Source organism: Epargyreus clarus, unplaced genomic scaffold (genome assembly GCF_041222505.1).
Source record: "Epargyreus clarus isolate Ecla_fem2 unplaced genomic scaffold, WU_Ecla_fem_2.2 ptg000023l, whole genome shotgun sequence".
NCBI lineage: Eukaryota > Metazoa > Arthropoda > Insecta > Lepidoptera > Hesperiidae > Epargyreus > Epargyreus clarus.
The window spans coordinates 9,534,477-9,558,711 of record NW_027332230.1 but is presented as its reverse complement, the minus strand read 5'-3'; the positions used below and the strand labels follow the sequence as shown (position 1 = coordinate 9,558,711).

Sequence of the window (24,235 nt, the reverse complement as noted above, 5' to 3'; positions counted from 1 at the left end):
CGATATGATTAAATGTAAATATAAAGAATGTTTTACTTACGTTATTTATTTGATATTTCCATAGGTTATCTCACGGAAGTTTTTGTATCCATTTTGATTTATTGCACTGCATATATGGAGATTCTTTAAGCAGGTTCACGCTATCAGCTTTAATATAGTATGGCTTCATTTCGGTTCACAACATATTATAAATTCAACCAACTCTAACAGCAAACGATTTAATTATTATTTGTCTTGTTTGGTTTCGATGTAGTGACGTCACATGACATTTGAGTCAGCACTGTCGCCGTTTTGGGATTTAAAATCCACAGATAAAAAATCGAAAATTTCTTTTTAAAAATTAAAATACTTAGAACGTATTAAAAAATAAACGAAATACTGCATAATTTATGTTTACTTATAAGCTATCATATCCAACATATTTCATATTTTATTGTTATAACTGTCAAGTACCCAATTGTATATTCCGCAAATAATAAAGAAGTATAAGATAATTGGCATTATAATAGGAATTAACTTTACTAGTTTTCAAATAAAAAAGATGCTTTGAAACGTCAAATATGATGAGAAAACTGACAGTGACAGCAATTAACTGACATTGGTGTAAAATCAATTAGTGTTGAATAAATGAAATAATTGCTATGTAACGGAGGTAATTTGTTATATCCGATAAGAAGTTAATTTAAATTTATAATAAAAACTAAAAGACACGTACGCATCTTGAATAGAGCTGTAATACACTACGTTTTCGGCATTGAAAATTCCAAAAAATGAGCTACACTAACAAGGTATTTGCACTTTCTTTTAATAAGATTACGATGCGGTATTTTTGAAATAACAAGTGGTTTATTGAGAAAGGAATAATTTCAGAATTTTCCGGAACTTAAGAACGATAGATTGTTGAAAGCGGCACTCGGTAAAGAAGTGGATAAGGTGCCAGTATGGGTGATGCGGCAAGCCGGTCGATACTTGCCGGAGTTTCAGGCGATAAGAGCTCAGCATGACTTCTTCACCGTGTGCCGTACTCCAGAACTGGCCTGCGAGGTCACACTCCAACCTCTGAGGCGCTTCAAGCAATTGGATGCTTCTATAATCTTCAGTGATATACTGGTTATTCCACAAGCACTTGGCATGACGGTGGAAATGCACCCAGGAGTGGTAAGTTTACTATAGTAGTTGCATGTATACAATTACTTGAAATATATAAATAGTCAGGAAAATTTGTACAAGACTCGCTATCTACTCTTTGCCTACAGTCATTTTTCTGTCTTTAAGTATGTATATGTGTTTTGTTGTAGTCACTTACCATTGAGTTGTAAGGTAAGCAGTGTAGAAATTGTATACATGATTAACAATTTTTAGGGTCCCGTTTTCCCAAAACCACTTCAAGACCCATCAGAGATTGACGCCTTGGAAGAAGATGGTGCTGTGTCCAGATTATCATATGTCGGAGACGCTATCACACTGACAAGACACAAGATTGAAGGAAAAGTCCCATTAATTGGCTTCACTGGGGCTCCGGTAAGTTGATGAATATTTTGAAATGGTTGAAGATATTGTTATTTTATCAATATATATAATCACCACTTCCTTGCTTCTTTCCTGTAGATGTTGGAAGCAACTAAGAAATTAAAATTATGAGATGAGATGCGCATCTGTTCATCATAGTATTCCCTTCACATTATTATTCAAGTTTAAGTTATTATTGCATTTTCAATCACATTGACTATAGCAGGTGTCGAGCAACAATATCCCGGAAGCACATGATGATCCCAGCAATCCGTGATCAATACAAGTTTTGCATATAATTATGTTGCTAAACAATTTCTCTCCGTATTCACATCAATAATGAAAATGGAAACTTACAAATAATTCTTTTTCATCACCAGTAAAAATCTTTAGACTTTTTTCGGTGACAAATTTCAGAAGCCTTATTCTTGATAACTCAGCATCTTTTGTTTGTGCATAGACTTTAATAATGCTAAATGTTTTAGCTCAATGAAGTGAAGTCTAATTTAATTAATATTCTCATTTTAGTTCACACTGATGGGCTACATGGTTGAAGGTGGTGGCAGCAAGACCATGACTAAAACAAAGGAATGGCTGGAAAAGTACCCGAAAGAAGTGGAGAAACTACTCAGCCTGTTAACACGAGTTATCATTGATTACTTGGTGATGCAGGTAACTGTCACAAACTGGCAAAATTATATTTCCATCATACAAATATTTAAGAAAAGAGTACTTTTTACTCTACTGCCAAGGACGGGTTATGTTTTTCGCACGTATCTTGTGTCTTTCCTTATACCCTTGGATGTAACAAATGGCTGGATGAATTTCGACAGTTAAGATGTTATTATTCTGTGCTAATAAAATGTCAGTAGTATTGTCTTTCAACTATTCAGTCAAATCTTAAGTGTAACAACATATACACCTCGAAAATGGTACTTTTATAGGCATAAGAGGTTTCATCCGAAACTTGACTGAACCTTTTCGGGATATATATATTTAGTATTACTAAAATACAAATATTTCGCAGGTTGAGAGTGGTGCCCAACTGCTGCAAGTGTTTGAATCGAGTGCTGATCATCTGACCCGTGAACAGTTTATAGAAGTATCTGCACCATTCCTGAAGGACATCAGACAAGGAGTACAGACAAAACTGGAGGAGAAAAATTTGGAACAAGTTCCTATGGTATGCTGTTTTGTTATGTACTTGTATATAATTTTCAATTTAATTAATATTAAGTTAGGTTGCATCCTACCTAATGGTTTTTAAGGGAAATGTGTTTAGTATATAGAGACATAATTGTAGGTACATGTCTAAATAAATGAAAACCACTATGTATGGTTCACTTTGATAAATATAATTTATATTCCTTGCCATATAAAAAATTGCATTGCCTTAATTTAACCATATTTTATTTTTCGATTGCTGTTATTGAACATTTTAGATTTGTAGTAGAAAACCCAAGTTATTGTATGTTCTTACAGTAACTCGGATATATGACTTATTCATTTATTTATTTATTATTATGTTACACCAACAAAGTCTACACCAACAATCGGTAAAGGTACACAAAAGGAAATAAGACACAGGTACAAGTGCTACCTCAGTTATAGGTGCAAACTACAATGCAAACTACACTTAAATTTGTTGCATATAAAATTCCCATAATTTCAATTTTTACAGACTATCTTTGCTAAAGGCGGTGGACATTCCTTAGACATACAAGCCCATCTGGGCTATGAGACTGTTGGGATTGACTGGACAATCGATCCCACTGAGGCAAGGAAGATTGTTGGCACCAACATCACCTTGCAAGGGAACCTGGATCCACAGGACTTGTACAAGTCCCCGGTATGTATTGACAAATATTTTTGAAGTTATACATCTTTTTGATGACCCACATAGCGGAGCAGGTCTAACGCGCAAAGAGTTTCAGGTTCGATCTGCGGCCAGACATCTGAATGATGAATTCTGTTCTGGGTCCGGGTGTTTGTATATTTGTCTGTGTCCATGGCATCCACGACATAGGGAATCTTAGTGTGGAGCTGTGACTGTAGAAGCGTCTTTTTCTTCCATTTGAGAGAAACAGATCAGTGTATATTTTCAAGGGATGTTTGGTGTTGAGGGACGAAGTGTGCGCCTATGTAACGTAATTTTATTAGAGTTAGAATAGGATCAGAGTATTTTTCACATGAAGCAAATTTGCGGGTGCTCATGCAATACAAATTTATTATGATTATGTTCCTTTTGGTCTTAAAGGTCTTATGATACGAAAGAAAAGACAGAGAGAAAGATGAAGAGTATTTATGTTTGGAGTATGTCATGTTAATACACATTTTTTAATAAGAACATTTGTGATTATTTGATGTCTTATCTACGGTTGTTTCATGTAGGAAATATTAACAATATCCTTTTAAACATTACCAATATAATATAAATAAATTTAATTATCTACTAAGGAGACAATCATGTAATCATTACAGGAGGAAATAAGAAGACTGACTATTGGGATGGTGAGGAAGTTTGGTAAACAGAGATACATTGCCAATCTGGGTCACGGAATAACACCCCAGACTCCTCTCGGGAGCATGGACGCATTTACAGAGGCCGTACATGAAGCTTATTAGATGAAATAAAACATATCTGGAATTACACATTTATTGGATGTTGTATGTAGTGAAACTACAAATATTTGCTTAAGATTATTTTTGACTGCACATATTATAAATTATGAGTAAATGCTACAATTATGTTAAGAACTTAAATTGTGAATGAAGATTTAGCATTTTGACTGGTTGCTGGCATGTCTTCATCGTGACTTCCAACTGACTTCTTCACATACTGAAACAATGAAATATATTAATATATTACTTTTTTATGTATATAGTGTATAGCTAGCCTTATTTTTACCTTAATTTAATAGTAATTGAACAACAATAGAATCAAAACAAACTTATTAAGACGTATAAGTATTATTTTTACTTTTTCAACTATTGCAAAGCATTTACGATTATGTTAAAAATATTCATGGAAATGTAGATTGTATTACTATTTATATTTAACTTACTTGTGGATTAATTTGAATTTGTTCATCCATTTCTTGAATGTACTGATGCAGCTTAGTGCAGGCGGCCATTTGCTGTTCCAAAATGCTTAGGGTCTCCGGTGAGGCATACTTCTCAGGGCTGTCAAGGAATACAACCATGCCATCCTTCTGATTTATCATTGCGTAAATTTCACCTTCTTCAATCTAAAAAAAATAATTCATTAGCATATCTTCAAGGTTATAAAGCAATCATACCAACAAGAAGTCATGAATTGTCGAGATTTATTCCAAATACGATATTTAATTTCATTAATAAACTTACCATATTTAGTATGTAACTTTCCGCATCAGCTGGTCCAGATAACTGCACACGAGATGCGACATCACTAAGAGACAGTGTTATGAATGTTTTTGTCAGGCGCTGAATGCTTTTCTTATATCCTGCATTTAATAGCTAAAAAAGTAACAAACAAATATAATCATAATATCCATAGTGATTTCACGAAATGTCTAGCAATTGATAGTTGTGTGTAAAACCAAAGAAAGATAACTTCATTAGAGAAAACAGTAGTTCAAAAAAACATTGTCATATCTTTAAAAATAGTTAAGTAAATGTGTAGCAGCTATTATTGCATTTTAATGTATTTCTGTGTATTACATGTATTCCATGTAGCATTTAAAAGTAGCAGGACTTACCTGATAGACCAATCCCATGTTTTTGTCTCTGACATACGTCTCCCTATTTTTAATAGTTGCATGGGGTGTTGTAGCGATCTCATGGTATGCAACAGAGAGCGGTTTGAGGAAGCGATATACTACTTGAGATGTGTATTTAGGCATTGGTAAAATCTGAAAAAATACAAAAAAATATATTGGTGTCATTTTGGTAGTGGTATTAATGTTTATCATTTTTAAGATAAGTAAATATTCAATCAGAATAAATCATAGATGTCGTTTCAGTATTTTAAAAGTATAAAGAAAATAGTTCATTACCTTCCTGTGTAAAAGATACGAAATCAATAGGTATTTCTTGTAAGCTTCCAACATTATGTGAGACACCACTATAGCAGGAACTGTCACAACAACTTCAAAGAAGTACAGTGCTCTATCATAGTTCTTGAGAGCAGTGTATATCATACCTCCATAATAGTAGTACAGTAAGAAATGTTTCGAGTCACTGTTTCCTCCGAGCTAAAATGTGTTTCGAATATTTTAATATTATATTGATATTGATGTATTTACTTGTAGGAATTTTGAGGGTTCTTATTGTGGAAATAAATGTGGAAAATATGTTGTCTTTTTTAATACTACCTTCGCTTCTGTGCCTATTCCTGTCACATCGGTGTCTAGGAATTCAAGAGCGGGTTTCATACATTTAGATAAGAGACACAGTTGGCAAAGATCTGCATGGATTGAAGTCAGTTGTGAGTCAAACAACTGAATCTTCCTGATGGCTCTTTTAAGGATTTCAATGCCTCTGATGGGCTGCTTTATTTCAACAAGATGGTCAGTGAGCAGGTGACATAAATCAGCATCTGTAATTATCAATTAAAAATTAATTAATGATCATAGGACACTTTTCATGCCGCGAGAGTAAATGCCAGCACGCACATCCCACCCACAACGAGTCTATTGGAGTAGCATCTTAAGTATTCATATATAACACCTGAGATGATGTACATTTTATGTTAGCAATTTACTCTAGCTTTATACACTTGTAACATGCGATACTGCATAGGTTTGTGTATGTTTCTACCACTTACATCTCATTGCTACATGATGTCGCAATTGGTCACAAATCTGGGTGCAATGTCATATGATATGTATCTGTTTTTGCTCTCAATGATTGAAATTAAAGGATTTGTGAGACTACTATTTCCATTTCTTTATTTTTTTGATGACAGTTCTTTGTATTGTTATGTCCAAATAAGCAATGATATCGATCACATAAATTTATTATATGTGTTTTGAACAAACACAAATACAACAACTTATGCTGTAAGAAAAATAAGACAATTTACTAATGTTGATACTGCTAAGCTTGTATATTTTGCATATTTTCATAGTGTTATGTCCTATGGCATATTGCTCTGGGGTACAACAGCCGGCATAGATCAAATAACATCTTGTAATGAAATATAATATTATAAGTATATGTAATATAATATTTTAGTTAATAAATTTGTACAAAAGTATCCGGCAGTAGTTTAGTTTCTTACATTTTGTAAAAAAAACAATGAGTCTGTTATCGTGTTACATTTATCATTATAGCTCCTATAGTAATCATTATGTGTAGCACATCACTACCTGTCCATGAAAAACAGTATTATCTGTGTGACATTTTTATGTAAACAACTCAAAATTACATGGGTGTTGATCTGTCATCGAGATAATAAAGAAATGGAAATAGCATAACATAAATGTGGAAGGGGTTATAGGCAGAAATTTGTGAAAAATACATACATAAATCAGGAGAGAATCGTACTTGCTCTCCATTGCAATTAGTTATGAATTCATGAATTTGTTGATACATTGTTGACTTGTCAATATCACCCTGTAATACAAAAACTATTATTTTTACACTGATCATATACTGTTGATGACATTCATCATTAAATTTGCTATTGACATAGTAGTTATATTACACATATTTATTACAATCCTCCATATTAGAATCAGAACTTAATATATTCTTCAAAAAAATTATTCAGCAATGCTACAGGTTATGGCAAACTTCTATGATAAGGTATGTTACCTTTGTTATAAATAATATCAAACAACAATATAGTGGAGAATTGTAAATATATGTAATAATATAAATATACTCAATAATTCATAAAAAATCATGAAATTAAAATGGTTATAGGTCCTACCTGTGGGAGGGAGAATTTGGCGACAAGCACAGCAAGTACGCCAAGAGAATGTTGTTGAATATCCAAAGTCTCCAGAACTGTGTTGAGATGAGCGCCGTTTCGTTGCAACACTTCATCCGACTTGCCTATAATGTCACATAATTCGCGATAGCTACCTGAAAGACATACAATCTTTAGTATAAAATTCTCTTTGCGTATTTATTATTTTTAATCATGCAAATACCTGATGCAGAAGTGGTCCTGACGTTATTCACAAATTGTTCAAGGGGCGAAGCCATTGTAGCGAGAAATTATATTAAAATCAGCTTTTTTTGTCCGCGAGAAGTGAGTGGATGTAGAAATGGAAATTAACAAAATTGTCTTCCAATTTGCTACATTCAAAACGCCGACAGAGCAATCCAATTATCCAATACAAGAAGACAAAACCTGAAGAACAAATTTGATATTATTTGACAATGACGTTTGACGTAAAATACAAATCATTTTTGTGTTTTTTTATGATTCAGGTATCCTGCATATTGTTAACACTCAGGTCACAATCAGGTTAACAATCTTCAATTATTTTTGTATTACATGATTATTGCACAATGTGTAAAAAAAATAATTACATAAGTTTAACGTAGCACCACGTCTAAATTATAAATAATTGCATTGAGAGTTATTAAAAATTAAGGCTCAAATTGTGGATGTCAAGGGTGGCTGTCAACTGTCAAAGTCAAGTTTTCTGTCTAAACCTCAATGAAAACAATACGTTTAACGTTAAAAATAAAATTTAGTTTTTGTTGTATGTAATTGTATTGGATTTAATGAGATAACGCATGAAAAGAGCAGTCTTTATGATTTGACTTACTTTTAGACACAGCAGTACAATATGTTTAACTGTAGAATGCGGCAAATGGAAGAAAGGCATGTTGCCAATCAAGTGGACTTGATGGTGTGGAGCAACCGGCTTGATTTGTTAGCTCTAAGTAATTTCAAAGGTTTGTTTAATTTTATACCTCTTTCTCTGTTTCTTCTCTTATCTTCTATTTCTTTGTATAGGACGCATTGACTTTTGACGCATTGAGTTCCTAGGTGAAAATAACTTAAATGCTAAAATGGTATTTTAAGGTAGATTCACTTGTGATTCGACTCCGCAGCACCACTGTACACCTGTTTCTGGCTAATAAAGGCAATGTTTAGCATCACTGTTTACTCGAGACGCCAACTTAGTCCCCAAGAAAGGTGACATCTGTACCCAACCTTAGGTTTAACTCTAATCTTTACTTGATGACATCTGTTATGTTTGTAACTAACAATATAAACATTTTTCTTAGTTTACATGAAAGTATAACATATTTTGTTCTAGGAGAAGTACAAGTCCATAGACTGCATTGGCAAAAAGTGTGGAATTTACCAGCTCCCAAAGAAAATGTTACTGTTCAAGCAATGGCATGGAGACCTGATGGAAAGGTGGGCCACTAATTTTCTTATCATTTAGATAATTATTTGACATTATTATTTTATTTGACATTAGACTTATTATTTAGATTATCATATAGATAACTAAACAAGGAAGGTGGTAGAACCCATTGTGGTTCGACTCCGGCGGCACCACCGCCACACCTATTTCTACCTAATAACAGCAGTGTTAGGCGCTGCTGTGTTCCGGTTTGAAGGGTGTGGTAAGGGAGACAGACTTTTCCGAGGAGTTTCAGCTTAGTCCTCAGGGGTAGCGGCGCATCTGTGGCCGACCTCAGGTAGGAATATCTAATCCTATCTGGGGTTGATTACAGATGTCCATGGGCGACAGTAGCCACTTACCATCAGGTGGACTGCATGCTTATAAAAAAAAAAAGGAATAAATAGAAACCTATACACAAGGTTAATCTTTCAAGTCTGCTTGCATGGCCACATGTTAAACTATAAGGATTAGTTAACACTGCTGAAAGGAGTTATGGGGCCGTTTTAATTAACATACCCAATATAACCTTTAGAAAATCTATTTCCATAGTTGGAAATAATAAGCATATTCACTGTATCCCTGGCTAGAAAAATACATTTACTTATATAATAAAAAAATTAAACAAAGTTTCTTTTGACAACTGATGGTATTTCTAAAAAAAAATATTATTTTTAGGCTTTAGCAATTGGCTACAGTTTTGGCAGTGTTTACATAGTGGATATTGAGAATAAAGAGATTCTGGATAAATATCACTTTGATCAGGAAAGCTCGGATGAATTATTTGAAGTGAAGAACTATGGGATTACCTGTATTACATGGGCTGTTAAAGCTGGGACTTTGGAGACAGCTACAGAATATAATTTATATGTAAGTAATGTACTAATAAAAAGTTACATAACTTTTGTTCAAGATGTATCAAACACAATTGTTGAACTTTGGCAATGTCTCATGTACTCTTATTTCCTTACTCTGAGTTCTGTTTTTACTATAAAAAGGTAGACCTATGAGTAATATGCTACGACATGAGAGGTACCGCCACCATGTGAGGCGACAAATATAGTCCTCAGGAGTTGAAATGTTAATTTAATACACTTCTGTACCACTGTTGTGTATGAAATTGATAACAAATGCCCATGGGTGGCAGTAACCAATTACTACATTAATTTGATCTTATAAAAATCTATTATTATCTTAACTTTGTTTTATAAATTATTGATTGGGTCTTGTGACCTTTCCCTTTAAATATACATAAACACTGATATAAACATGTAATATTTAAATTGTATTTATTCTTTTAGGATGATGCATCAATATTCCTGCAAAAACCACCTTCACTAAACCTTCCTACATATAAAAATCAGAGCTCAGAAGACAATGCCAAATGCTTTAAAACAGTACAAGAACATACTCAGTTAAATATGTTAATAATAGGGTATGGAACTGGTCATATATACATGAGTGTCTTCGGTAGATATCCCTACGGTACAATGCATCTCGCTCAAATATCAAAGGATGATTGTGGAGAATATAAAGTTCTGAATATTAATTTATCTGATGACTTTAGTCTTATGCAAATTCTATACTTGGACAGAGTGAACAAAAATATTTATTTGGCAGTCATAAACACCAGTGTGCTATCGGCTTTTTCTGAGGAATTATTTGCAGTTGCAAACAGGCATGGACAAATTAAGCAACTTATTTCACACCTCAACCAAACTATGACGTCTATAACAGAATCGTGGGAACATATTTTACTGGAAATGGACACTAAAATGGCCTCTTATGCGTCATCAGTACCAGAAGGCGGAGTTTCTGCAGATTTTCTGGAGTTACTGATGTTAGGTAAGTGTGGTTTAATATATCACAATATTTAATGATGATAGAACTCTTAGTTGCAAGTCTGCTTCGGCCTCTACTTAACACCTATTTATACTTAATAGCGGCATGTAATGCTGCTGTATTCTGGTTAGAAGCATATTATTTCAAATAGGGTGTAGAAATTAGTTAACGTAGAACTCCTGTTAAAATATTGTTTTTTTTTAATAATATAGGAGTAGCAGACGAGCATGTAGTCCAACTGATGGTAAGTGGCTGCTGCCATCCATGGACCTCTGTAATCAACCCCAGATAGGAGAAGATATTCCTACCTGAGGTCGGCCACAGATGCGCCCCTACCCCTGAGGACTAAGCTGGAATGCCTCGGAAAAGTCTGTTTCCCTTACCACACCCTTCAAAACAGAACACAGCAGCACCTAACACTGCTGTACTTAGGTAGAAATAGGTGTGGCGGTGGTGCCGCCGGAATCAAACCACAGAGGGTTCTACCACCTTCATTTTCATCATTGTAATTTCCATAGGTACTACAAACTTAATATAAATAATCCACAGGTGTACCTTCAGATGAACTGGAATTATTTCTCTTGCATGGACTAACTGCAAAGGGTTTGAAGAAATTTGGTGGATCAGTAGAATTGAGCTATTCCACTATACAGAAATTAGTTCTAAAGCAGCTAAACATTGTTGGACAATGTCTTACCTACCACTTAGCTGAGCTCAGAGGTTTTACAAGGATTCCAGATAGATATAAGGTTTGTTCCAATCTTAAAAAGTGATAAGTAATGTTAAGTAAGTGTTCTTGGGTATGGAAGCTTATTAAAAAAATAACTTACAGTTATATAGAATAACACCTTGTTAATTTTAAAAAAAATGTTCATTTATTTTTTACTGTTATTTTTCAGATTTTGGGGTTGGATGAGGCAACTGTGACCAATTCTATAAGAGCTTGTTGTGCGTTTTTGAACAAATGTCTAGAATTACAACAAGTTATTGATGTATCAATGAGGAACTACAAAGCATTTTTCAGATGGCTTTTTGTAGTTATCGTACGATTATTGGACGAACCAGCTTCAAACGAAATAATCAGGATGACTCAGCAAGAGCTATCGCATATTTCCGATTTCTTATACAATTTTGATATTGTCCCGGGGGAAACATCTGATAAGGTGTCAGAGAAACCAGTCAAGTTTAATCTCGAAAGATTGGCTCAGTACCTGCAAGACCAAGATTTAACCCTTTTGCCTGATGATGAAGATAACCCATGGCATAAATTCCTCAGAGAAAACTCTTGCCTTCTGAAAGGAAATGATACAATCTTTTCCATGATGGAGTTTCGAAAGTTTTCACTTGTACAACAACAGAATTATTTAAAGAATGCTATAGATAAAGTATTTGATGTATCTGGAAAAGATATAGGAAAGTACTTCTCTGTTTTGTTTAATATCAAATGTTATGATGACGTTGATAAAATTAATAACTGTGAGAATTTTAAAGCTTCCCAAATATTCGATGCTAATCAACAAAAACATATGATGGCATTTACTAATACTAAATACCCTTCTGAAGGAATACGTTTCGTTTCCCTTGATGTAAAGGAGCGACACTGTACTGCTAAGGCTGGTAAATATTACTTTTCATCATATCTCTTACAAGATAACAAGCAACCATTGGAAGAAGAGCTGGCAGTATTGGATATAGAGTTCTATTCTTCAGAGTATCTGTCTGTACTGACAAAACATCCTCATAATCCAGAAAGTACTGTATTCATCCAACTTCCACTTAAAATTATTTTGGACAATTCTAGTGAATTCAATGTAAAATCTAAGTCTTGTATATTTAATGATAAGTTACCTCGGAAGAATGTTTCTCCACTGCTGGATCAAGGAGTTTTTAAAGTGCTGGAGAAAATGGACGGGTATAAAATAGCAGTTTCCGGAGGTCGTAAGGTTGCGGTGGTGTTATCAAATAGTCACAGGAAAGTGCGAGTGTTCGAAATGGAAGTGAACGCGGAAGACGAAGATGATGAAACATTCGACATTACGCCGCAGTCACAAGACCTACTTGAAAATGACAGCCATGACGCTTTAACCCCGGAAAAACTTGATACAACTGCGGAGAACGTAACTTTTTGACATTAGTACAGTTTGAGGCAAACAAAAAACAAGCAAGCAGGACGGAACTTCGTACCCAACTGCCTCTCATATGTCGCGTCAGTAGGATCATTCGGGTCTCGAGGGTACCCTCTTTGCCCGGGCAAATTTTCAAGGGAGTGAATACCCCCCGGATTTGTAATATTCTTTCACAATAATATAATATCATTAAGTAATATTATAATAACTGACAACACTAAAATTATACCAAACAAAAAACAAACGTGTCAGTATTTACGTCATCAAAGGTCATTGACCTAATGATAAATGTCCGCAAGGGAATAATAGCACTATAACATACTTATCTATGCACGATAAAAAAAATACTGAAGGATAAATATACTTTAATAGAAATCCATTTATTGGTAGCTTGGTAGGTCATGTTTAAATTGTTTAAGGTACTTTATTTCAAACCATTAGTTTGGATATGCGCCAATATTGCAGAAACATGTGTGGGTGAAGCATGGATAGATCCTGACATGTGTAGATACTATTATTGGAAATGTGAGGTGATCGTATGATTTACGAATTACGTTTCTATGACATCACACTACAATCTTGTAAGATATAAGTCAAGAACAAGATTAATCAAGTTTGAAATTGGCCTTGAATGCAGCACTGGTTTGAGTTTTCCTGAAGCCCTAGGTTATAAAGAAACAGCGCCTATTTAAGGAAATTCCTTTTTGTATTGTATATATTGTAAAACGTGGTACACTTTTAGTAGAAGTGGAAAAAAGAGATGAAATTTAAAGTTTGGTTACAATAAAAAAATACTGTATTATTTTTGTTTTGTTCGGGGCTACTTCCCCCATATGAACAAGCTGACTTTGCATAAATTTCTCAAACTTTGTAGTTTCTAGCAACTATTTGTTGGTAATTTAATGTCAAATAAAAGAAATAAAACAACAATAAAGAATTATTAAAATACAATAAAAATGTTTAATTTATGTTAATATCAACATATTTACAAACAGACTAATACATAGAGAAAATGCCATTTCCATAAAATGTTTATAATGTAACAAAATCATTATTTCTATTAGTAAAGTAATTTATAAACTATTGCATATTTCATTTTCTATATCAAATTTACACCATTATTATTAATGAGACAATTTTAAGATACATGTGAAATCTGATGATTAACCATTAACTTCTTATTTGTATTTTTCATATTTGTTCTTAGAATAGATTTAACTTAGAAGATATTGCACTAATTATATTTACAAGAGTTATATTAAACTTGGCTGTGGTGATTTTATCTGAATATTTTCAAAAACTGAATTGAAGTCAGTATCTAAACCTTGGTTGTCGATGCCAAAGAGATGTTCGGAAGATACATTCCTGCTTGGACCTGGTGCCGGCTGAGGTATTGTTGTTGTGGTGCGATTGTAAATTTCCTCACCATCTTCGTCTTCATCTTCAACTGGAAATAATAAGTTTTATGTGAAGCTATGTTTATATTACACTGCAATTGAAATAAAATAAGAAAAAATATCATATTGTTGCTTCAATTCAAAAGTGGTACTTTTGAATTGCAAATAAAAAAATATCAAAAATGTTTTTATTGCATAAATGCAATAGTAAGCCTTTATATTTACATATTTTGAAAAGACTCCCATTGATTTTTCATTCTGAGATACGAAACCCACGCATATTGTTAGCTGCGTATCGACAAACGTGCTGAAAGCACACCTCTTTTGTACAAAAGTGCCACATTTCGAAAACTAATCTGTGTTATACATTAATAGAGCTTGGTCAATATTCTTTTTGTTTTAATTATTTAAATATCACTTATAAATAATAAGTGATTATTTAACAACAGTTTCAAATATTTTTATTTGTTATTTCGAGAAAAACGTTTTTTTGTTTTAAGTTTTAGGTAGCATTTCTATCATTTTATTAAATTGCATGAAGATTTTTATTATGCTCCCTAAAAGTTTTATAGTGAAACATGATTAAAATTATTATTCATGGTTGTTTTATTCCATTTTTAATATATTTAAAACATATTTTTATATTAAAAAGTAACTTATCTGCTTATAACTCCTCTAGTATTTAGTTTAATATAAAACTACGTAAAACATTTGACGCGGCTTAAAAATACGCTTCAAGTATAATATGTAATAATTTGATATAATGATATAAGAGAGTATTACGCATTTTTTTTAATTAGTAAAAAAATGTTATTTTGATTTGTGGTAGTTTTAATTTAAGCAGTAATATGTGTGATAGGTGCAGTAAGCAGTGATAGGTGTATTCGAAAAGCTAGTGGTCATTATTCTACACACAAACTACACGAAAATTGTTATGTCTGAGGTATTAATTCTGGAAAGGAACCTCTGATATATCAATGTTACGTGCATATTAGAATGAATTATCACTTGCTTGAATATTAAAAGAAATTATACTGGAAACCTAACACACCTGATAATTTTTGTTAAATTAAGTTCTGAATGACGTGTGAAGTCTATCAACCCATACTTGGCCCGCTCGGTCTACATGAATATGATATGAAGTGGATAAGTAAAAGGTTGGCAATTATATCCTAATCATGTAAGTGATTATTGATAAATAATTAGGTCTCTCTATTCTCGGTCTTCTTATATCCTGATTTGAACTTTAAGGTGATGCATATTCTCTCATAGATATTTTAAACAATAGGTAAGCAATTTCGTTTCTGAGAATGAATACCTGGAAATACTTGTTGTGCTTCTTTCTTCCATTCCCTTCTCAATCGATAATAAATCACCGCACAGCTGATGATCACGATGATTGATACAACAATAGCAATAAGTTTAACAGCATCGGTTGCTGAAAATGCACTGCCTCGCACAATCATCTCAATTTCCCCTACGGATATGCCTGATCCATCTATATTCTTCGACACACATTTGTAATAGCCTGATTCGCTTGGAGAGACGCTCTGAAATGCAATGCAAAAATGATAAATATATGCATAGATAAGAGTATAGTAGTAGACAAAGATAATTATACTGCCCAATGCCCATTAGTAATGATCTACCTTAACCAATATTCACACACCAATCCTTGATTTGTTAATTTTTCTAGGCAATAATTATCAAATTTCAAACTTCAATAAGCAGAAATTGTGTAAGGTTGATGATTACTAATAAATAAACTATTAATAAAAAAACTACAATAAATTAATTTGAGTAATATTATCACATCACTTTGCACATAATAATAAATATTATAACTATTATAACTCACATCAATATGTAATTTCCCTGAAAGAACCTCATATTTGTACTTCCTCTCGTCAAAAACATTTCCGGGCCCAATCACTTTGGTTTTATCATAGAGCCAAAACATGAAATTGTGGGCATAATCATTGCTATTACAATTTAAGACAGCAGTGGAACCGGCTGGCACTTCGGTGGTAATAGTACTTTTAATATTTGCAAGAGAATCAGTGTAAGATGCCATGTTTTGGTAAATTCCTTTTTCCTTTAGAGGATTATACTGTTATATCACCAAAAACTAACACTATTATAATATGACGTGACCGTGCAAACATACCAATGTCAATGAATCGGTGCCAAGTTTAAAATTATCACAGTCACATGTTATCATTAGACATTTCCTACACTATTACACTTAGTACCTACTGCTTCCGTTCGAATGTTTTATCAAATGCATGAACACTTCAACACAAAGAACTGGGAGTAGTAACCACACCGGAGCCATCACCAAATATATTGTCAGGTCCGACTTTGATTCCAATTTGATGCAAATTATAATTTGTGCTGCCATTTTCAGCCCTATTGCGGCGATGTACCACATGTTTTTATTTATCGTGCCCCTGAATCTTTCTAGACCATTCCGACAGTGGGACACCATGTGAAAGAGCACGTATATCAAGAGGATACTGTCGTACACCCACATTGGTATGAACACAATAAACCAGTTCCAGTGAGTCCTCGATTCTAATCTCAAACAGAGAAGGATTAAGAAGACGAGGAATATGAACCACGTAAATAGAGCTCTATGTAGGATAGCCATGTTTTTCTGAGGCCCGCTGTTTCTGTGCTATTTTAATGTCTTCGAAATTGTTCTATTTATTACTTCCAAAAAATAAATAGATCTGTAAAATATTTCAGATTTTTTCTGTTTATAAGTGGAACATGTGGACTGTTTAAGTTTCTCGTTTACTCATCCGTTTGGGATAGGAGAATGCGATGTAATTTGCTGACGATTTGTCGACGTTAGTAGGTCAAAGATCAAAAGTGATATGAGACAATAAGTTAACATTTACTCATAATAAACAAATCGTATTGATTACGTCAAATTTAAAGTTATAACAATTAGCAACATTTTAACAATAATAACAAAAAGTTAAAAGACCGAAAATGATTGATAATTTGACGTTGACAAATATGGAACTTGAAAAAAGTTTAATTGTCATGTTGACAATTTATATAAGGGTGTCGACGCGCTAGGCGGCATATTGTCGGATAGCCTTTTTATTAGGCGACGGTAAGAGCACAACAGTCAGAGAAGTAAAAGAAATGTAAGAATAAAATAAGTGGCATGGTTATCAACCAAATAGTATAATAACTTATGTAGGTTATTTACTAACTGATAATATCCACACGTCATACGCTTTCAGCTAATCTCTGGCACATATTGCGCAGTGTGGAAGAATTTAATGTGCCTCATTATACGAGTTTGCTATAAAAAAACATTTAAAACCTTTCATTTTTTGTAAAAATTGTATTTTTGCTATGCCATATCTGGTCGCGTCTTTATTCAGCATGCTTTATATGTATTCTGTGATAAAAAAAAAAATATATTATAGTCTGTGGAGTTTAAATAGGGACAAGCCGACAACGTTACACTAGTATTTATGTCAAATTTTCTTGTTTACAATTTTACGTGTAACATGAAGATTAATACCGGCTAAAATATTTATTAATAAGTATCCAATTAGAAAGTGATAAAATATTTTATTAATGCACTCAATGACGGCGAGCAGTGCTAATTACTTTGATCTTAGTACTAATAAATTGAAGATGAATTAAATATAAATTATTTTAAAGTCAATAAAATAATAATGCTGTTGCAAATCGCATTAATAGTTTCTACTGTGAAACTGTTCTTCATTCCACTGTAGTATGTATATTTTAGTGAGAAATCCTGCGGTGTGAATGTGAAATATTATTTGTTATAATATATCTTATTTCGTATTATTTCAGTCACTCGACAGATTTTGAGGTGCATAGAAATTGGCTGGCAATAACCCACAATGTCTCTATAGATAAATGGTACTATGAGTCGACATCAGAATGGACACTGGACTATCCCCCATTCTTCGCTTGGTTCCAATATGGTTTATCGCATATCGCCAAAATATTTGATCCTGAAATGTTGAAACTGGAGAATTTGAACTATGATTCTCCGATGACAATTCTGTTCCAACGATTATCTGTGATTGTACTGGATATAGTGTATATTTATGGAATCAAAAGGTATGGTATTGAATATCATTATTAAAACTAAAAGTGCAATGTCTAGGGCCATGTTTAAGAGTTTTATGTAGTAAGCTAAGTTGACTTTAAAATTCAGATTTAGTGACATACCCAACATACCGATCATTTATATGCGACTAACTGCTGTATTGTATTACTCATTTTTTTTTATAACAGAGTAGCAGACGAGCATGCAGTCCACCTGATGGTAAGTGGCTACTGCCGCCCATGGACATCTGTAATCAACACCAGATGGGATTAGATATTTCTACCTGAGGTCGGCCACAGATGCGCCGCTACCCCTGAGGACTAAGCTGGAAGGCCTCGGAAAAGTCTGTCTCCCTTACCACACCCTTCAAAACGGAACACACAGCCCCAAACACTGCTGTTATTAGGTAGAAATAGGTGTGGCGGTGGTGCCGCCGGAGTCGAGCCACAAAGGGTTCTACCTTCAACACACATGTTGAAAGTAGAACACATATACTTCATATGACTCGACTACTAATCAAAGTCCTCTTCTATTCCTACCACAAGCCCTTAGAAGTTAATTACTGAACAAAGGTCTCCCCCAGCTGGAGAAGTTGACACATGTTGTCCTATAAACCCCTAGTTTATTCAAATAACTGTTTAAAGTATCATTTAATTGTATAGCAACTTTTTATATATAACGACCCGCGTGGCGGTGCGGTCACCATACCAGTCCGACACACAGAGTGTCCCGGGTTCGATCCCTGGCCAGACCGATATCTAAATGATGAATTTAGGTTTTTGTTTCTGTGTCTGGGTGTTTCTGTATTTGTCTCTGTCCATAGCAGCCACAATACAGGGAAACCTAGTGTGAGGCTGTGAGTGTAGAAAGTGTTTTTTTTTTAAATTCAATGATCATTTTCTTGGTATTTCCAGCTGTTCAACATTAGTAAGCAATGGCAAGGCTCTTGTGTTTATACTGCTAGTATCTAACCCAGGCTTGCTAATCGTGGACCACATTCACTTTCAATACAATGGATTTTTGTATGGTTTTCTACTTTTTTCAATGTCTAACATGATCAAAGTGAGTATATCTTACACCAGTTTTTTTATAACATTCAAATAAGAAATGATTTCACAGTTCATCTGATTGTTAGTGTACCAGATATAAGTCCGTTTTTGAAACATATACTGTGGAATTTTAGTTCCAATACGGTCCATGGGGGTGTTGTATGATCGATCATGTAAATGGTGAATGTTTTCGTGCAAATGCTAAAACTCATACTAAGGGTACTGTAACTAACTCCATATACAACAGGGTTACTACCTGAAGTTGATTACAGATGTGTTCCTACTTTTGATGACCAAGATGATCCTCATGTATGTCACCCAGCATTCTCATTCTTCCATCGAAGCATAGGAACTGCTTTGTCTCTTGCAATGCTAAGTCAGTCATTTAACAGTATAAAAAATATAATTTCTTTTTTCTATTTTCAGGCTGAATACATTCAAGCTGCCATATGGTTTGCAGTGTTACTAAACATGAAACACATTTTCTTATATGTGGCACCTGTTTACATAGTATTTTTGTTGAGGTCCTACTGCTTCATTCTGTCTACAACAGATGGTGTGCACACACCATGGCATTCATTCTCTATAATCAATCTATTTAAGCTGGCTGTTACAGTTGGATCAATTTTTATTATATGTTACGGGCCATTTGTGGACCATATACCTCAGGTAAGAATTGTAAATCCATTATTTTTTTCTTACATTATAGAAGTGTCTATAACAAATACCAGACAGCATTAAAGTCCTATCTGAGATTGGTTGTAAATGTGTGCCTGGCCCTGAGGATTAAGATAGAACACCTCATATAAATTTCTGCCTTACAACACTTCAAATCAAAACACAGCAGAACTTAATCATACACTATTGTTATACAGAAATGGGTGTGGCAGTAATACCTCCTGATTTAAACCTAGAAGGGTTTTATTATGTAAATGAAATGTCATTGTGTGGCATAATTTGTAGTTTTATGTTGTAGATATTATCCAGACTATTTCCATTCAAAAGAGGACTGTGCCATGCATACTGGGCGCCAAACTTCTGGGCTCTGTATAATATTGCTGATAAAGTATTGCAGTATTTGTGTAAGTATATTTTTAGTATAGTTTCATATAAATAAAAGCAAAGCATTTTCACTCGAATTGGATTAATGGACATTCTTTTGCATATTTATCTATGCTTCTTAAATTTGTGATATATGAAAAGCAACATTATATTCAAATTATAATTATATTGCAATGCTGAAATATGATCCGTTTGTTTTCCCTTATCTATTAATTATATTCTCTTTTAGTGCCAATGTTTGGATATTCCGTTCCTAAAAGTGAGGCTTCTATGACTGGGGGACTAGTCCAAGAGTATAAACATACGGTATTGCCAAATATAAAGCCTGAGATTACATTTGCCCTAACAGCATTGTCTATGGTGCCTGCACTTATAAAGCTATGGCACCTTGGAGCTGACAGAAGATATAGAAATTTGAGTTTTATAAGGTTTGTTTGTATGAAAATGGTTTATGCTGTACAATATTGTTATTTTGCGAAATAATTTTCACAGCTTTAAAATTGCGAAAACTGTTAATTTTTGCTTAATCTACTAGATTAAGTCAGTTAGTCAAGCTTTGTAGAATCAGCTAATTCTATAGAATGCTGTATGAAAAATAGAGCTTGAAATTCAGCTTAAGTTTCTTAACTAAGCATGGCTATTCAATACGCTTAAATCCAAGGACTCACTAGCTAAACTTTTTTAAATATTGCATCCATCCATCAGCCTTTACTAGTCCACTGCTGGACATAGGCCTCCCCTAGTCTGCGCCACTCCGACCGGTCTTGGGCCATTTGCATCCAGCGGTTACCCGCCGTCCGCTTCAGGTCGTCAGTCCACCTGGTCGGGGGGCGTCCTGTACTCCTTTTGCCGAGACGTGGTCTCCATTCGAGGACCTTCTGACCCCACCGGTTATCGGTCCTACGAACTATGTGGCCAGCCCATTGCAACTTCAGCTTGCTTATTTTGAGAGCTATGTCGGTAACTTTCGTTCGCCTACGGATTTCCTCGTTACGAATTTTGTCGCGTAGGGAATTACCGAGCATAGCTCTCTCCATAGCTCGCTGAGCGACTTTGAGTTTTCGTATAAGGCTCACAGTGAAAGACCACGTCTCGGCACAATATTGCATATAATACCTAATAACTATACTTGGATTTTGTGGTTTTTCTGTAATAAGTAGTGTAGGTAGAATTGTAAAGTATTAATGAAATATTTTAAGTAAAACATCATTTTAAAAATACATTTGTTTTTCAGATGTATGATTGTATGTGCCACATGCTCATTTATGTTTGGCTGGCATGTCCATGAGAAGGCAATACTTATGGTTTTAATACCATTAAGGTAATTTGTAACACAATTATAATTAGTAGATTATTAGATTATACTTTTTATCTATAGAAAATATTAACAAATTTCTTTTTATTTCAGCTTCATGTCAGTGCTCGGTGAAGTGGATGGTAGAAACTTTTTGATAATGTCTACAGTAGGACATTATTCACTCTTCCCTCTTTTGTATCCTAAGAATCTTCTACTAATCAAAATATTTATGTTACTAACACATTCCTCGATATCATTTTCAAATATACCCTCACTATACGAGATACCTAGAGTGAAAGGCGCTAAAAAACCACCTCCTAGGGGATTCTTGATTCTACCTGGGCTTAATAGAATTGAGTCGTTATATCTGTACGGATTATTAATTATTTGTATGTATGAAAATGTATTACATTCCATTTTAGGTTTAGATAAAGTTTTACCATTTTTACCATTGATGATAACATCTGTATATTGTGCTATTGGCATTTTTTATTCTTGGATTTGTTATTATCACTACTTTATAACTTTCAATGTATGTAGAGTGCCGATCATGGTATCTGGTCAATCTAGTTTATTTGCTAAGAAAGTTACCTAAATATATTATATTATTTTATTATAGTAATATATTAGAACAAATTATGGACAAGTTTGTTTTATTTTAAGAGTCCTTAGGGGTGGTAATGCATGGGTAGTTCTTTAATGTAACATTTCTAGGTAGGTGAAAGCCTATCCCTGTAGTTCCGGGACAAGAATAGGGCTACGGTATCCCCTGCCTGTCGTAAGAGGCGACTAAAAGGGGGCTTCTGGGGTCGTGGGGGGCAAGAGTGGGAACTCGAACCGAAAAGGACGGCGGTATGTGTGGTCGCATACCGTCGTACGCACCAGACGGTGCGGCGAGCGTTAAGCTCACCTGGGCGGAGCCCGACGGGGCAACGTGCTAAGAGGACTCCGGTTGCGTTCCTTTGGAGATCCCGGAGTCCTTTACGTAGCGCCGAGGACGGCCACTGGGGGGGTTTTAGTGCGGTAAGAGTCCCACATAACCCTGAGTAACTCCCACGGCATCGGGTACCTTTTGTAGGTTTCCCCCAGGTAAAAAAAAAAGGATAGTAATGCACACTATACGATGTCATGTCGTATTATATATAAGGCCACGATTACATCGTCGGATATTGAACGTCTTAAACACGGACCGTGGCAGACAAATTCATATATTTTTATAGAATATTTTTCAGGCACGGCCCGTATGTTATGTACGGTAAACGTAAAATAGAAGTTCTTTTTGTATTCGTTTTAATATGTAACGGGTACTCATCACACGTGGTTTTAATTTCTTTTTATCCGATATCTCCACCTCGTTGCATGGATCGTGGTAACATGTTTAAAAACAGCGTCGTAAAAAAATTACGTCTAAAATCATATAAATATAGTATTTATACGTTTATATACACTATATTGGAAAATACTATTTTGTCTGCAACGGCACGTGTCTGACACGCTCAGTAGCTCAGTATTACCGATAAATATTAGTAAGAAAATAATCGCATCTTACCATAACACTAGAATTAGAAAACCTCCTTTATAACAAGAAAATTAAAATGCCGGTCGTGTTGACTCGTCTGAAAGCCGTCGTCGGCGGTGTCAATTACCTAAAGTACATCGAATATTTACTTAACACAAGACAGGCTTGAGAGGATACGTACACGTGTTTACAGTGAATAAAGCGAAGCATATCGATTTTGTAGGAATAATGAATATTCATAGGGTGAAGACGAGACGCGTTTGATTGCATGTTCATAGTTTTTGATATTGGACGTCTTGGGGTTTCTTGGTTGTTTGCATTTTTGAAAACTGAATGAATTGAAACGAACACTGGTTTTCTTTTTTTTTTTTGAAACAAATAAGATATAGATAATATTAGAAGTGTGTGTAGATAAGACACTTTTAAAGGACCATAATATTGACTACATAAAATAGGTGCAAGTAACGATGCTATTACGATAGTAGGTATATTGTAACTATGACGTAAAGGCAACATAATCAAAGCTAACGAACGAACCTGCCATTTATCCAACAATTAGAAAGAAAAAAATCGTTAATTTTTCTGATTTTTAACACGCTTTTATTAGCTTGGGTTGTACGTTTGTATGTATGTATGTACGTAACAGTAACGGAATCTTTGAGCTCGATTTCTATCCACTTTGAACGTTCAGTTTAATTCAAAATTTTAAAGAATTATCAAGAACCGATGACAATACACGATTTTAATAATTTTGTACCATTGTCCTTATAAATATCCTCAGGATTAACGATTTTCGAGGCGAGAAAAAGCGCCTTATGGAGCGTTCTGGCAAAGTTACTAGATTGATTTTTAGCTTTGGAAAATAATCATGTTATTTCCCTATAACTCAAATGTACTGAAACATATCTATAATGCCATCTTGTAGAATGATTTTTAGGATTCCGTACTTAAAGGATAAAACGAAACCCTCC

General features: G+C 34.2%; 6 protein-coding genes across 7 annotated transcripts; 3 read left to right on the top strand and 3 right to left on the bottom strand.

Moving 5' to 3' along the window:
• The first annotated feature begins 578 nt into the window (after nt 1–578).
• On the top strand, nt 579–5,843 carry Urod (uroporphyrinogen decarboxylase). Its single transcript, XM_073085358.1, has 7 exons — nt 579–788; nt 871–1,158; nt 1,363–1,521; nt 2,038–2,181; nt 2,537–2,692; nt 3,191–3,358; nt 3,991–5,843. The coding sequence occupies exons 1-7, from the start codon at nt 771–773 to the stop codon at nt 4,132–4,134; spliced, it is 1,077 nt and encodes a 358-aa protein (XP_072941459.1). The 5' UTR covers nt 579–770; the 3' UTR covers nt 4,135–5,843.
• On the bottom strand, nt 4,152–7,893 carry CSN3 (COP9 signalosome subunit 3). The gene is made up of 9 exons (XM_073085357.1): nt 7,650–7,893; nt 7,427–7,581; nt 7,017–7,107; nt 5,865–6,088; nt 5,547–5,744; nt 5,250–5,402; nt 4,876–5,007; nt 4,575–4,757; nt 4,152–4,348 (listed from the first exon to the last, which is right to left on the bottom strand). The coding sequence occupies exons 1-9, from the start codon at nt 7,702–7,704 to the stop codon at nt 4,268–4,270; spliced, it is 1,272 nt and encodes a 423-aa protein (XP_072941458.1). The 5' UTR covers nt 7,705–7,893; the 3' UTR covers nt 4,152–4,267.
• A 262-nt stretch (nt 7,894–8,155) lies between these two features.
• APC4 (anaphase-promoting complex subunit 4) lies at nt 8,156–14,353 on the top strand. 2 transcript variants are annotated; one of them, XM_073086172.1, is made up of 7 exons: nt 8,156–8,210; nt 8,283–8,406; nt 8,775–8,878; nt 9,546–9,737; nt 10,169–10,712; nt 11,259–11,458; nt 11,609–14,353. In XM_073086172.1, the coding sequence occupies exons 2-7, from the start codon at nt 8,298–8,300 to the stop codon at nt 12,836–12,838; spliced, it is 2,379 nt and encodes a 792-aa protein (XP_072942273.1). In that variant the 5' UTR covers nt 8,156–8,210; nt 8,283–8,297; the 3' UTR covers nt 12,839–14,353. The 2 variants fall into 2 exon arrangements, with proteins under 2 accessions (XP_072942273.1, XP_072942272.1); XM_073086171.1 differs by having other exon boundaries at nt 8,162–8,406.
• LOC140752004 (uncharacterized) lies at nt 13,768–16,323 on the bottom strand. Its single transcript, XM_073086173.1, has 3 exons — nt 16,091–16,323; nt 15,551–15,782; nt 13,768–14,282 (listed from the first exon to the last, which is right to left on the bottom strand). The coding sequence occupies exons 1-3, from the start codon at nt 16,304–16,306 to the stop codon at nt 14,089–14,091; spliced, it is 642 nt and encodes a 213-aa protein (XP_072942274.1). The 5' UTR covers nt 16,307–16,323; the 3' UTR covers nt 13,768–14,088.
• A 154-nt stretch (nt 16,324–16,477) lies between these two features.
• LOC140752005 (transmembrane protein 60) lies at nt 16,478–17,271 on the bottom strand. Its single transcript, XM_073086174.1, has one exon. The coding sequence runs from the start codon at nt 16,880–16,882 to the stop codon at nt 16,478–16,480; it is 405 nt and encodes a 134-aa protein (XP_072942275.1). The 5' UTR covers nt 16,883–17,271.
• A 427-nt stretch (nt 17,272–17,698) lies between these two features.
• On the top strand, nt 17,699–22,391 carry xit (ALG6/ALG8 family glucosyltransferase xit). The gene is made up of 8 exons (XM_073085694.1): nt 17,699–17,992; nt 18,076–18,348; nt 19,252–19,399; nt 19,813–20,055; nt 20,363–20,468; nt 20,678–20,876; nt 21,683–21,769; nt 21,857–22,391. The coding sequence occupies exons 1-8, from the start codon at nt 17,934–17,936 to the stop codon at nt 22,338–22,340; spliced, it is 1,599 nt and encodes a 532-aa protein (XP_072941795.1). The 5' UTR covers nt 17,699–17,933; the 3' UTR covers nt 22,341–22,391.
• The last annotated feature ends 1,844 nt before the right edge of the window (nt 22,392–24,235 follow it).

Excerpts from the sequence above, each read along its gene's own strand:
- Urod (XM_073085358.1), top strand. Across the intron at positions 1,522-2,037 it reads TTGGCTTCACTGGGGCTCCG|TTCACACTGATGGGCTACAT; the intron begins GTAAGTTGATGA and ends TTCTCATTTTAG. Across the intron at positions 2,182-2,536 it reads TTGATTACTTGGTGATGCAG|GTTGAGAGTGGTGCCCAACT; the intron begins GTAACTGTCACA and ends AATATTTCGCAG.
- CSN3 (XM_073085357.1), bottom strand. The coding sequence starts at position 7,704 with ATGGCTTCGCCCCTTGAACAATTTGTGAATAACGTCAGGACCACTTCT. Across the intron at positions 7,108-7,426 it reads CCAAATTCTCCCTCCCACAG|GGTGATATTGACAAGTCAAC; the intron begins GTAGGACCTATA and ends TTTGTATTACAG. Across the intron at positions 6,089-7,016 it reads ACGATTCTCTCCTGATTTAT|ATGCTGATTTATGTCACCTG; the intron begins GTATGTATTTTT and ends TGATAATTACAG.
- APC4 (XM_073086172.1), top strand. The coding sequence starts at position 8,298 with ATGTTTAACTGTAGAATGCGGCAAATGGAAGAAAGGCATGTTGCCAAT. Across the intron at positions 8,879-9,545 it reads CATGGAGACCTGATGGAAAG|GCTTTAGCAATTGGCTACAG; the intron begins GTGGGCCACTAA and ends TATTATTTTTAG. Across the intron at positions 10,713-11,258 it reads TCTGGAGTTACTGATGTTAG|GTGTACCTTCAGATGAACTG; the intron begins GTAAGTGTGGTT and ends AATAATCCACAG.
- LOC140752004 (XM_073086173.1), bottom strand. The coding sequence starts at position 16,306 with ATGGCATCTTACACTGATTCTCTTGCAAATATTAAAAGTACTATTACC. Across the intron at positions 15,783-16,090 it reads CAGGGAAATTACATATTGAT|AGCGTCTCTCCAAGCGAATC; the intron begins GTGAGTTATAAT and ends ATTGCATTTCAG. Across the intron at positions 14,283-15,550 it reads AGCACAACAAGTATTTCCAG|TTGAAGATGAAGACGAAGAT; the intron begins GTATTCATTCTC and ends TATTATTTCCAG.
- LOC140752005 (XM_073086174.1), bottom strand. The coding sequence starts at position 16,882 with ATGGCTATCCTACATAGAGCTCTATTTACGTGGTTCATATTCCTCGTC.
- xit (XM_073085694.1), top strand. The coding sequence starts at position 17,934 with ATGCTGTTGCAAATCGCATTAATAGTTTCTACTGTGAAACTGTTCTTC. Across the intron at positions 17,993-18,075 it reads CTGTTCTTCATTCCACTGTA|TCACTCGACAGATTTTGAGG; the intron begins GTATGTATATTT and ends GTATTATTTCAG. Across the intron at positions 20,469-20,677 it reads TAAAGTATTGCAGTATTTGT|TGCCAATGTTTGGATATTCC; the intron begins GTAAGTATATTT and ends ATTCTCTTTTAG.